General features: G+C 37.8%; 2 protein-coding genes across 2 annotated transcripts; one reads left to right on the top strand and one right to left on the bottom strand.

The window, feature by feature from the left end:
* Window positions 1–2,429: 2,429 nt before the first annotated feature.
* LOC112576072 lies at window positions 2,430–4,142 on the bottom strand. The gene is made up of 3 exons (XM_025258308.1): window positions 3,949–4,142; window positions 3,203–3,337; window positions 2,430–2,745 (listed from the first exon to the last, which is right to left on the bottom strand). The coding sequence occupies exons 1-3, from the start codon at window positions 4,022–4,024 to the stop codon at window positions 2,591–2,593; spliced, it is 366 nt and encodes a 121-aa protein (XP_025114093.1). The 5' UTR covers window positions 4,025–4,142; the 3' UTR covers window positions 2,430–2,590.
* A 4,133-nt stretch (window positions 4,143–8,275) lies between these two features.
* Window positions 8,276–10,115, top strand: LOC112572663. Its single transcript, XM_025252444.1, has 3 exons — window positions 8,276–8,521; window positions 9,151–9,285; window positions 9,804–10,115. Exons 1-3 carry the CDS (start codon window positions 8,446–8,448, stop codon window positions 9,953–9,955), a joined length of 363 nt encoding a protein of 120 aa, XP_025108229.1. The 5' UTR covers window positions 8,276–8,445; the 3' UTR covers window positions 9,956–10,115.
* Window positions 10,116–12,099: the final 1,984 nt, after the last annotated feature.

Genomic DNA, 12,099 nt, shown 5'->3' on the forward strand with positions numbered 1-12,099 from the left:
ATAAGGGGAATTTCGATATAAATATTTGTGGAGACGTTTATTTCATCAAATTTAATGTAGATGTTAGCATATTCTAAAATAAAAACAAATTTATAGGTGACGGCTGATATATTAACAAGCAAGTGAAGAGATGGATGGGTAGATATGTAGATGGATGAGTGGAAGGATAGATAACATTACTTTATGTATCCCTTACCTCTGCTATAGCATGGCCAATTTTGCTCAGGACATATCTCAGCCCATCGTTCCTGCAACAATGAGTCACTAAGTGGGTGTAAACAAGTGTCCTCAATACTAACGGTGTGCGCTAGGAGCTGCCAAACGGACCGCTGTAACAACAAAGCCAACGACCCATGAGAAAAGGACTGCATTTGCCGACGACACTTTCTCAGAAACTGCCAGTGACACCAAAAGTATTATATTAAGTTTATACATATTATAAAAGAAGCTATTCAACAAATTCTACTACTTTTAAATCAAATTTTATCCAAATTACACAAGCGATAAATCGTTTATTCCACTTGAAAGTCGTCTTCTCTTTCTATTGTTTCCTGCTAACCTCCCCGAATGCAAGTTAAGCAGACATTCCTGCCATTGAAGGCTTTAAAATGTTTTTGTCGGTTTCTCTTAAATACATGGCGACATCTGACATGAAACTGTGCAAATTTTGTCCAGAAAAATAAAGAAAAACAGTTGTAAATCTCAGTTGTTTCACTGTTGTTTATTTGTTGTGCGAACAAATGTAGAAATGGATGTGATTGTGTGATAATTATACATCTTAAGAAACAGTTATAGGGTAACCCTTAGTGCAACATTATCTTTCTCCTTCTCTTTAACATAAAAAATATTCGATCTTAAGGTCTGTCCAAAGTTGAAAGACTCGTTGTGTGCATATGACTTCGCCCTCTTCATCCGAAGCATCTTCCTATAGATGAGGATGGCGATGACGATTTGCTGGAAATAGCAGTTTTATTGTGCAAGTGCCTTACAGCACGGTCATGAACATTGATTTAGTAAAAGGAACAGACCATAACTATATGGCTATTTCGTTCTCGACTTCGGGCTTATGCTCATAATAGAAAATGTTTTGACACAGAAATAAATCTCCTAAATTTATTGAATGTCGTGTTACATCTGTGGTTGCCTTGCCAAAGCCAGACCAAATCATTTCGGAGGTCTGATATGGTCCGCGGACCAGACCTTTTCAATCCCTTTTCTCAAAAGCTAAATCAACTTTACTGTTTGTTTATCAGTCAGTTAAACAAGCGAACGGACAAACATAGTTGAAACTATTTATAGCTGAACTAGATTTTAATAGATTATAGCTCCATGAACCCTCAAATATGCTTTTTTAGAGACTAGGGCTGACCAAATTGAAAAGAAAAATCCGAAACAAATTATCCTCACCATATCTCCACCATAATTAAATTTGTTTAACTAGTCATCATCAATCATAAATCATCAATCATCCATTATCAATCATCAATCATAATCATCTTAAATTACGATTGATACATTTCTGTAAAAAATACATCATTGCATTCCCAGGGAAGTTGCGAGCAGGCCTATAGAAGCCCTTTTGACCCAGCCAGCTAATGGCACTACCAGTCTGTCCGGCACTAACGGTCCCATGAGTCACTGCCGACCTTTGAAAGCGTTGTGAAGCATGCAAAATAATGTAATAATCTTGCTCCCTTGTAGTATATTAAAGAGCAAGTCCTTAAGCATCAAGCCCCTATTTCATACATTAGGAAAGTGCTGTCCCATCGTCTGACCACGCTAGAAGATGTTTATGTTGTTTGTCTATCACACCAAGTCTGTGGACACTGTTAAGTCTAAACAGTATTTATTGACAGACCTCAGCTGGACATCTGAAGTGACAGCTTTGTGAAAAGGATTTAAAGAGTCACTAAGCGACAGTTGAATGATAAACACAGCAGTCTACTCAACTACTTTTATTTTATAAGGGTTTTAGTTAACTGCTGTCTGCCTCGCAATAAGAAATGAAGAACGATAATAAAGTAAAGGAAGAGGGATGAAAACAGATGAAATGTTTAAAGTAGAATCCATAGAAGAGAAAGAAAAACAAAAACAAAAAAAATTGAAATATAGGGTAAGGAGATAGAAGGTAGAAAAAGTAAAAAATAGAGTACGTGTATTGAGAAAAAGATAATTTAGAGCGTAACAAGACAGAAAAGAGAGAACAACAAGAGAGAACAACAAGAGATAATAGAAGTAGAGCAAGATTATTACTCTGATAGTTTTAGTTACCGATTCTTATTCCTGCTCAAACTTTTTTGCCAACTTAACTTATTAATCAATTTTAAAATATCTTCCACCTTAAAGTCGTTGCATTAGACGGCATAAAATTATCAGCCAATCACATCCATATCCACATTTGTTGTCACAACAATAAAGAGTAAAACAACTTTGATTTTCAACTGGTTTTCTTCCGTTTTTTTAGACAATAGAGACACAAGATGACTTAAGCAAGTCTTAAACAAGAGTAAACAAGTTGGAGTGAAACAGTTTCATCTTGTTTCATGGTCTCAATTCTTCAGTAAATGCAGTCCTCCTTTCATCGTCCGTTTTAGCCAATGACAGATGTGCCGTTAACGTCAACGTTACAGTTGTTAGAGGTGCAGGTTTGCACGCAATGTGTATAACGGTAACCGGAGATAACCACTTCCTGGCACTGCGTACCGATGTATAGCTTGGTGCCACAACCACGTCTCCTACCTTCGCCTGCCAGCAAAAAAAAAAACATACAACCAAGATTTAGGTGCGGAAAACGGGATACATAAAAGCAATCTTAACTATCACCCACTACTTTACCTACCTATTCATTCGTTCGTACGTTTACCTATTTGTCAATCTCTCGTGTATTCACCTAAACAATTGACTCAATATATCTGTTCACAGATCTGTATTTTAAGTTAAAACAATTAAATGCAATAAACTCATGTTTAAATGTACAGAAACTCATTTCATATCATATATACGGTTTATATATTTTCGTGTGTATATATATATTTGATGTAAAGAAACTCGTCATTTAGGTAAAGAAGGGACGTGTTTACTCGGTGTAGGCTTCACGCAGCATACAACAGCAGAAATATAACAATGTAAGAAAGTGAATAAAAGTCTCACAGGCGGACGCACAATCAACCCTCCACCCCTAAAAAAAAACAAGTTTACTTACCCGGTAAGTCAAGAGCGGATAATGTGATAGTCGTGCAGTAGCCATAACCTTCAGGACAAACAATAGATGGCGCGCTTCGTCCGTTGTCGCAAACTGGTTGGCTGAAGGTACAATTCACGCATGATAAGCTGTTCACTGCAACACAAAACACGGAGTGTGTCAGACTTGCTTCTGTGATCGAGTCTCTCCTATTCACCTGGAAAATTGTTACCTGTTGACAAACACCTTCCCTGAGTAACACAACATCGGACGATGGTACATTATGTGGTTTTAAAATATCCGTGTCTTCTTGACTAAAACAAACAGCAATGTATAATATTGGCACATGGCTGCTTTCTTAATAACAAACATGTGGACAATCAAGTACAATGTAAAGCATTAATAATGAACTTTGTTTTCACGTTCTTAGACTGACGGTGTCTCGCCAGGAATTAACCCTCTACCGTTGGTTGAGGTGTTAGTCGGTGATGATGAAACTCCTTGTAACGAGTTGTGAGTGTCATCGGTATTTGTCAATTAAGTAGCAACCATCATCAAGTCAGATTCCTAGTGCATTGTCACTTGACTAATAAACCAGTTCTTATATTATTCTAGTTCATTAAGCCATGCTAAATGCTAAGTGTCTTGAGCTTTTTACTGGACGAACAAACTAAACATATCCAAAAGAAGAAAACATCCATTCACAAAACTTTTAATAGAAACAAAATAAGATGAGTACAAGAAAGAGTCAGGTGAAGTAAACCTACCACAGTCGACGTGGAGAAGAAAGAAAAGCCCGCACAGACAGAAGGCGGCGGCCATTAACTGATGTGTTGTTGTCATGTTGGTCTTGTGGAGTGAGAACTCGCGGCCTCTTGTCTTTCCTCAGGTGAAAGTGGTGACAGCAATGGTGAGACTACTCGGGGCGTGTTGCAGGCAGCTAGTCGGTGATCTATCAATATCCTTACTGGTCGCCTGCCTTTTATATCTTACACACCATGTCACATGACAGTGTGAAGAGGGGGATGGTTGACTTGTACATGCAATAGAAAATTTATTCCACGTAACTGATAATTTCTCATGGGGGGGGGGGAGGGGAATGTGAGTGGAACTGGGAGATTTGAAGATGGGGGTGAGCGAAGTTAAGTAGCTGGTGTAGGTCGGGAGTGGTTGGAAGAGTGTCGCTGCTCGTTAACGCTACATGTGTTGTTTAATCTCTTAATCTCAAGAAGCTCAGTGTTCTTATTGTTATTAATATTATTATTAATATTATAATTATTATTATTATTATTATTATTATTATTATTATTATTATTAACGGCAAAACAGATGTCAGGTAATCTGTCGAAGAAGTAAGCAGCTTTAATATTTGGAAGCCACTCTGGCCAAGGACGGTTCACAACAATGACTACGACCTACACGTGTACTTCCAGATACAATCTGTACAAGTCACTTGTAGTAGCGATCCTGCTTTGCTGGTGTGAGACATGCTCTCCGATACGAAAAAATAACACAAATACTTGAGAAGGATGCTTCGATTAGTGTACACATCACATCAAACCATTGACTGTGTATGAAGTACACCTCCACACTCATATGACATCACCAACATCTACTTGCAATAGTCAAGCAGTGTAAGTTAGTGTAGTCTGGTCATGTGACCGGGTATGACAAGGCCTTGACTTTGCCCTGGAGGTCTCCTAAGCAACCGAATTTACATTTAAAACTGTCTGTGAAGTTAAACGTTAAATATCTCTGTATGACACACGAATAATAATAATAATAATAATAATAATAATAATAATAATAATAATAATAATAATAATAATAATAATAATAATAATAATATCACATTCTTTTAAAAAGTTACTGGAAAAAGCTGATTTGTAACTTTTAACGTTAAATATTTCTGTATGACACATGCATTAACAATATTAATAATATTATTAATAATATTAATAACAATAAGAACACTCAGTTTTTGGAGATATATGATGTCAATCATTTCAGCCTGGCTTGTAGTTCACGCAAAGTTTGCTGTGATAGCTTGACATTGTGAAACTGCTGGAGGAAGGCAATCAGAGTTCAAAGTGGAATTACCGTTTAATGACATCGTCAGTTTATATTGTTATGAAAGGGTAGTCATGATCAAAAATCGAGATTTGAATCCACAACAAACGATTTTTGTCGTCTTTGTCGTTTATTCGTTCAATTTTCGTACGGAATCTTAAAAAAAGAAAAAAAGAAAGAAGGTCGTCTAGAGCCTGAAAATAAGATGCAAAGAGTTTCTGAGGCACACGAGGGTTAATTTACTGATGACAAACTTGTGGATGATTCGTTCCTCTCGCCGTAAGCTTTTAAAATGCCATGTTTACAGACAACTGCCATCCAGTGGCTAGCTCCATCTATTGTTTCTCTTAGATAATCCATCCTAGTTTTGACGACACTTGTCATCAGACTAAAGTTAACTGACCATCAGTGGAGACTACGGCTGATGATTTTTGTTTTAAATATCCAAAACAAATCACACTGTTGTATTATTTTTTGTTTGTTTATTTACCTATCCTCCATAACGGGAATAAAGAAGTCCCTATCTCCACTCAAATGACAAGTTTTCTTACTTATCGCTACTACAACAACTACTACCACACACACACACACACATTTATACATAACCTATCCAGAGCATACGTTTTGCTCATCAAATTATTTTAATTCACCAGGTAAATAGGATATATTAAGAAAAACACAAATAAATGTATAGTCTATACCCCTTAAAAAAACTACAATAAACTATAAAGACAGTAGCAAACCATAAAAATGACAGATGAACAAATAATAAGAAAATAATAACGATGTGGAGTTCCTATAACCAATGCACGGTAGACACAAACACAGTATAAGACATTGAAGGAACAAAATAATAATGTCAACGGTACAGGACTGCGCCCTTGGCAGTGATGTGTGTGAGACACTGGGTAATGTCAACAAAGGAAGCCATATTTTCCCGACATTAAAAAGTATGAATGTTTGACTTTATATGCTTCGTTTGAAACGTGTAAAATTAATAACAGACTTTATACAAGTTTAATTTACATAAATTAGGAGCAACCATGTATACCCGAGGTGAGGAATTTTAATCACTTGATCCGGTCCACGAAGCCAACCGCATATTTCCGCATATTTGTAAGCTTTTTGATAGCAAGATAAATGGAGAGTAAGTAAAGTTTGAGCGACATGTAGGAGCGTCTACTACGAGATAGACACATACATTACGAGTGCATGACAGGGACGGCACGTACTCTTCACGTAGACCGTGTCTCCTATGGAAGTTTCCAACTATAAACATGCTTTACAGACGTCAGACACCAAACAGTTGTTTCCCTTTCCTTTTGATTTCCCGCGCACCTAATGACAAAAATGAGGATTATGATGAACCATAGGAGAGCAGTGAAAGGCAGGCTGGGATTGTGCACCTTGCAAACGTGTTAACTCCCTTTAGCAAACTTTCGCTTGACCAAGTAGAGTGAGACAATCTTAAAGTAGACACTTTTGTATGGCCCACCAATGATGTTATAAATCCCAGTACAGCGCTTGTGACATTTTTGTGCAAGTGTGAGACAATCGTAAGCAGAATGCTATACAAAGTACAGAACTAAAGTGTCTGTGTGCTAGCCTGTTACTCGTCGAAGTTAGCCAGCTAGTCTTCCCTTGAGTTGTACCTGTCGTGGGGAGGACCAGTCCAGTCCTTAACTTTAGTCAGATACTTTTTCTTTTAGCAACCGTGTAGTCGTCCACGCTCCAAGTTACCTTGAGGGCCGGTGTCCGAAAGGTGTCATACCCGGTCACATGACCAGACTACACTAACTTACACTGCTTGACTGTTGCAAGTAGATGTTGGTGATGTCATATGAGTGTGGCAGATGTACTTCATACACAGTCAATGGTTTGATGTGATGTGTACACTATTCGAAGCATCCTTCTCACGTATTCCTGTTATTTTTTCGTATCGGAGAGCATGTCTCACACCAGCAAAGCAGGATCGCTACTACAAGTGACTTGTACAGATTGTATCTGGAAGTACACGTGTAGGTCGTAGTCTTTGTTGCTGTCAACTGTCCTTGGTCAGGGTGGCTTCCAAGTATTAAAGATGCTTACTTCTTCGACAGATTACCTGACATCTGTTTTGCCGTTAATAATAATAGTATTAATAATATAAATAACAATAAGAACACTGAGCTTCTGGAGCTTAAGAGACTAAACAACATCTTTAGCGTTAACGAGCAGTGACACTCTCCAAACCCCTCCCGACCTACACAAGCTACTTAATTTCTTCGCTCACCCTCAAGCGAACGGTCAAACATACGTTGAAACTATTTATAGCTGAGCTAGATTTTAATAGATTCTAGCTCCATGAAAGCTCAAATAAGCTTTTTTAGAGACTAGGACTCACCAAATTAAAAAGAAAAATCCAAAACAAATTGTCCTCACCATATCTCCATTATAATTAAATTTGTTTAACTAGTCATCATCAATCATCATTCATCAATCATCAATCATCGTCATTATCATCGTCAATTACGATTGAACATTTCTTTAAAAAATAGAACATTGCATCCCCAGGGAATTTGCGCGCAACCCTATAGAGAAGTCCTTTAGACCCAACCACCTTCCAGTCTGTCTGGCAAGTATTAAAGCTGCTTACTTCTTCGACAGATTACCTGACATCTGTTTTGCCGTTAATAATAATAATAATAATATTTATTATTATTATTATTATTATTATTATATTATTATTATTATTATTATTATTATTAAGAACACTGAGCTTCTTGAGATTAAGAGATTAAACAACACCTGTAGCGTTAACGAGCAGCGACACTCTCCCAACCCCTCCCGACCTACACCAGCTACTTAACTTCGCTCACCCCATCTTCAAATCTCCCAGTTCCACTCACATTCCCATCCCCCCCCCCACCCCTATGAGAAATTATCAGTTACGTGGAAGAAATTTTCTATTGCATGTACAAGTCAACCAACCCGCTCTTCACACTGTCATGTGACATTTTGTGTAAGATATAAAAGGCAGGCGACCAGTAAGGATATTGTCAATTCACCTTTAGGTGGAGTCACGAATCAACCAGCAAGGACATAGATCACCGACTAGCTGCCTGCTACACACCCCGAGTAGTCTCACCATTGCAGTCACCACTTTCACCTGAGGAAAGACAAGAGGCCGCGAGTTCTCAGTCCACAAGACCAACATGACAACAACACATCAGTTAATGGCCGCCGCCTTCTGTCTGTGCGGGCTTTTGTTTCTTCTCCACGTCGACTCTGGTAGGTTTACTTCATCTGACTTTTTCTTGTACTCATCTTTTTTGTTTCTATAAAACGTTTTGTGTATGGATGTTTTCTTCTTTTGGATATGTTTAGTTTGTTCGTCCAGTAAAAAGCTCAAGACACTTAGCATTTAGCATGGCTTAATGAACTAAAATAATATAAGAACTGGTGTATTAGTCAAGTGACATTGCAGTAGGAATCTGAATTGTTGATAGTGGCTACTTCATTGACAAATACCGATGACACTCACAATTTGCTACAAGGAGTTTAATCAGCAGATCACTGACTAACACCTCAACCAACGGTAGAGGGTTAATTCCTGGCGAGACACCGTCAGTCTAAGAACGTGTAAGTCTGCGCGTGAAAACAAAGTTCATTATTAATGCTTTACATTGCACTTGATTGTCCACCTGTTTGTTATTAAGAAAGCAGCCATGTGCCAATATTATACATTGCTGTTTGTTTTAGTCAAGAAGACACGGATATTTTAAAACCACATAATGTACCATCGTCCGATGTTGTGTTACTCAGGGAAGGTGTTTGTCAACAGGTAACAATTTTCCAGGTGAATAGGAGAGACTCGATCACAGAAGCAAGTCTGACACACTCCGTGTTTTGTGTTGCAGTGAACAGCATAGAATGTAAGAATTGTACCTTCAGCCAACCAGTTTGCGACAACGGAGGAAGTGCGCTATCTATTTCGTGTTCTGGTGGCTACTGCTTGACTACCAGATTAGTCAGTGTAACCCCCGGCGTCGACAGTAAATAAACCGTTTTTGTTTTTTTGTTGTTGTTGTGTTTTTGTTTTGTTTTTGTTTTTTTGGGGGGGGGGGGGGGGTGTTGAGTGTTCATCCGCCTATAAGACTTTAATTCACTTTCTTACATTGTTCTATTTCTCCTGTTGTATGCTGTGTGCATTGTTTACTTTCCTTTAGTGTCAGGACCAAGCCTACAATGAGTAAACAAGTGTTTTCTTCACCTAAATGACGAGTTTATTTCCCTGTAATATGTATACACCAAAATATATAAACCATGAATATGATATGAAATGAGTTTCTGTACATTTCAACATGAGTTTTTTGCATTTAATTGGTTTAACTTGAAAGAAAGCTCGATGATATTGAGAGTCAATTGTATATGTGAATACACGAGAGATTTACAAATAGGTAAACGTACGCACGAATGAACAGATAGGTAAAGTAGTGGGTGATAGTTAAGATTGCTTTTATGTATCCCGTTTTCCTCACCTAAATCTTGGTTGTATGTTTGTTGCTGGCAGCTCAAGGTAAGAGACGTGAGTGTGGTGGCAACTCGATCATCAATTTTTGCGATTATATTACCATAAGCGGAATACGATATTACCGATGCGTAAAAACCTGCCCCACTGACAACTGTAACTCTGACGTTAACGGCACATCTGTCATTGGCTAAAACGGACGATGAAAGGAGGACTGCATTTACTGAAGAATTGAGACCACATGAAACAAGAAACTGTTTCACTCCAACTTGTTTACTCTTGTTTAAGACTTGCTTAAGTCGTCTTGTGTCTCTATTGTCTCAGAAAACCGAAGAAAACCAGTTGAAAATCAAAGTTGTTTTACTCTTGCTTTATTGTATGAGAACAAATGTGGATATGAATGTGATTGATTGATAATTTTATGCCGTCTAATACAGCGACTTTAGGGTGCCAGATATTTTGAAATTGATAAATAAGTTAAGTTAGCAAAAATGTTGAGCAAAAATAAGAATCGGTAGCTAACACTATCAGAGTAATAATCTTGCTCTACTTCTATTATCTCTTGTTTTCTCTCTTGTCGTTCTCTCTTTTCTGTCTTGTTACGCTCTAAATTATCTCTTTCTCAATACACGTACTCTACTTTTTACTTTCTCTACCTTCTATCTCCTTACCCTATATTTGATTTTTTATTGCTTTTTTTCTTTCTCCTCTATGCATTAAACTCTAAACATTTCATCCGTTTTTATCCCTCTTCCTCTACTTCATTATCGTACTTCATTTCTTATTGCGAGGCAGACAGCAGTTGACTAAAATCCTATAAAATAAAAGTAGTTTAGTAGACTGCTGTGTTTATCATTCAACTGTCACTTAGTGACTCTTTAAATCCTTTTCACAAAGCTGTCACTTCAGATGTCCAGCTGAGGTCTGTCAATAAATACTGTTTAGACTTGACAGTGTCCACAGACTTGGTGTGATAGACAAACAACATAAACATCTTCTAGCGTGGTCAGACGATGGGACAGCACTTTCCTAATGTATGAAATAGGGGCTTGATGCTGAAGGATTTGTTCTTTGATATACTAGAAGGGAGCAAGATTATTACATTATTTTGCATGCTTCACAACGCTTTGAAAGGTCGGCAGTGACTCATGGGACCGTTAGTGCCAGACAGACTGGAAGGTGGTTGGGTCTAAAGGACTTCTCTATAGCGTTGCGCGCAACTTCCCTGGGGATGCAATGTTCTATTTTTTAAAGAAATGTTCAATCGGAATTGACGATGATGAAGACGATTATTGATGATTGATGAATGATGATTGATGATGACTAGTTAAACAAATTTAATTATGGTGGAGATATGGTGAGGACAATTTGTTTTGGATTTTTCTTGTTAATTTGGTGAGTCCTAGTCTCTAAAAAAGCTTATTTGAGCGTTCATGGAGCTAGAATCTATTAAAATCTAGTTCAGCTATAAATAGTTGGAACATATGTGTGTCCGTTCGCTTCTTTAACTAACAGATAATTTTTTAGTAAAACAAACGATAAAGTTGATTTAGCTTTCGAGAAAAGGGATTGAAAAGGTCTGGTCCGCGGGCCATATCAGACCTCCGAAATGATTTTCGTCTGGTTTTGGCAATGCAACCACAGCTGGAACACTACATTCAATAAATTTAGGATATTTTTTTCTCTATTAAAATATTTTCTATTATGATCATAAGCCCGAAGTCTAGAACGAAATAGCCATATTGTTATGGTCTGTACCTTTGACTAAACCAATTTTCATGACCGTGCTGTAAGCCACCTGCACAATAAAACTGCTATTTCCAGCAAATCGTCATCGCCATCCTCATCTATAGGAAGATGCTTCGGATGAAGAGAGCGACATCATCTGCACACAACGAGGCTTTCAACTTTCAGACCTTAAGATCTATAGATGAATCCAAATCACACTTGTGGTAAAAATAAAAATGAAAATAAAAATAAAAACATTGGAAAGTTGACAATACCACATGCAGGTTTTTTGTTGTTTTTTTTTTTTTTTTAACAAAGCTGGGGTAGACGAGGAAAGGGAGTCTGAAATTATCAAAAAGTTGTGCTCTGACGAACGGTGAGCATGCTGCAAGGCAAGCAAGATGGCATGGAGTTCTGCTGTGAAACTAGAACATTCGTCTGCCAGTCGGACTGAAACAGCCCGTTGTGGTTGGCAGGATGGAACTGCTGCCGCAGCGACTGGGCCTCCACTTGGGATTTTGGAGCCATCTGTAAAAACTGAGAAGAATTTAGGATAGTCAGAAATGAGTTCATGAACGTGTTGGAGGTAGATGGGGTCACTAGTGTCCCC

Source organism: Pomacea canaliculata, linkage group LG1 (genome assembly GCF_003073045.1).
Source record: "Pomacea canaliculata isolate SZHN2017 linkage group LG1, ASM307304v1, whole genome shotgun sequence".
Lineage (NCBI taxonomy): Eukaryota > Metazoa > Mollusca > Gastropoda > Architaenioglossa > Ampullariidae > Pomacea > Pomacea canaliculata.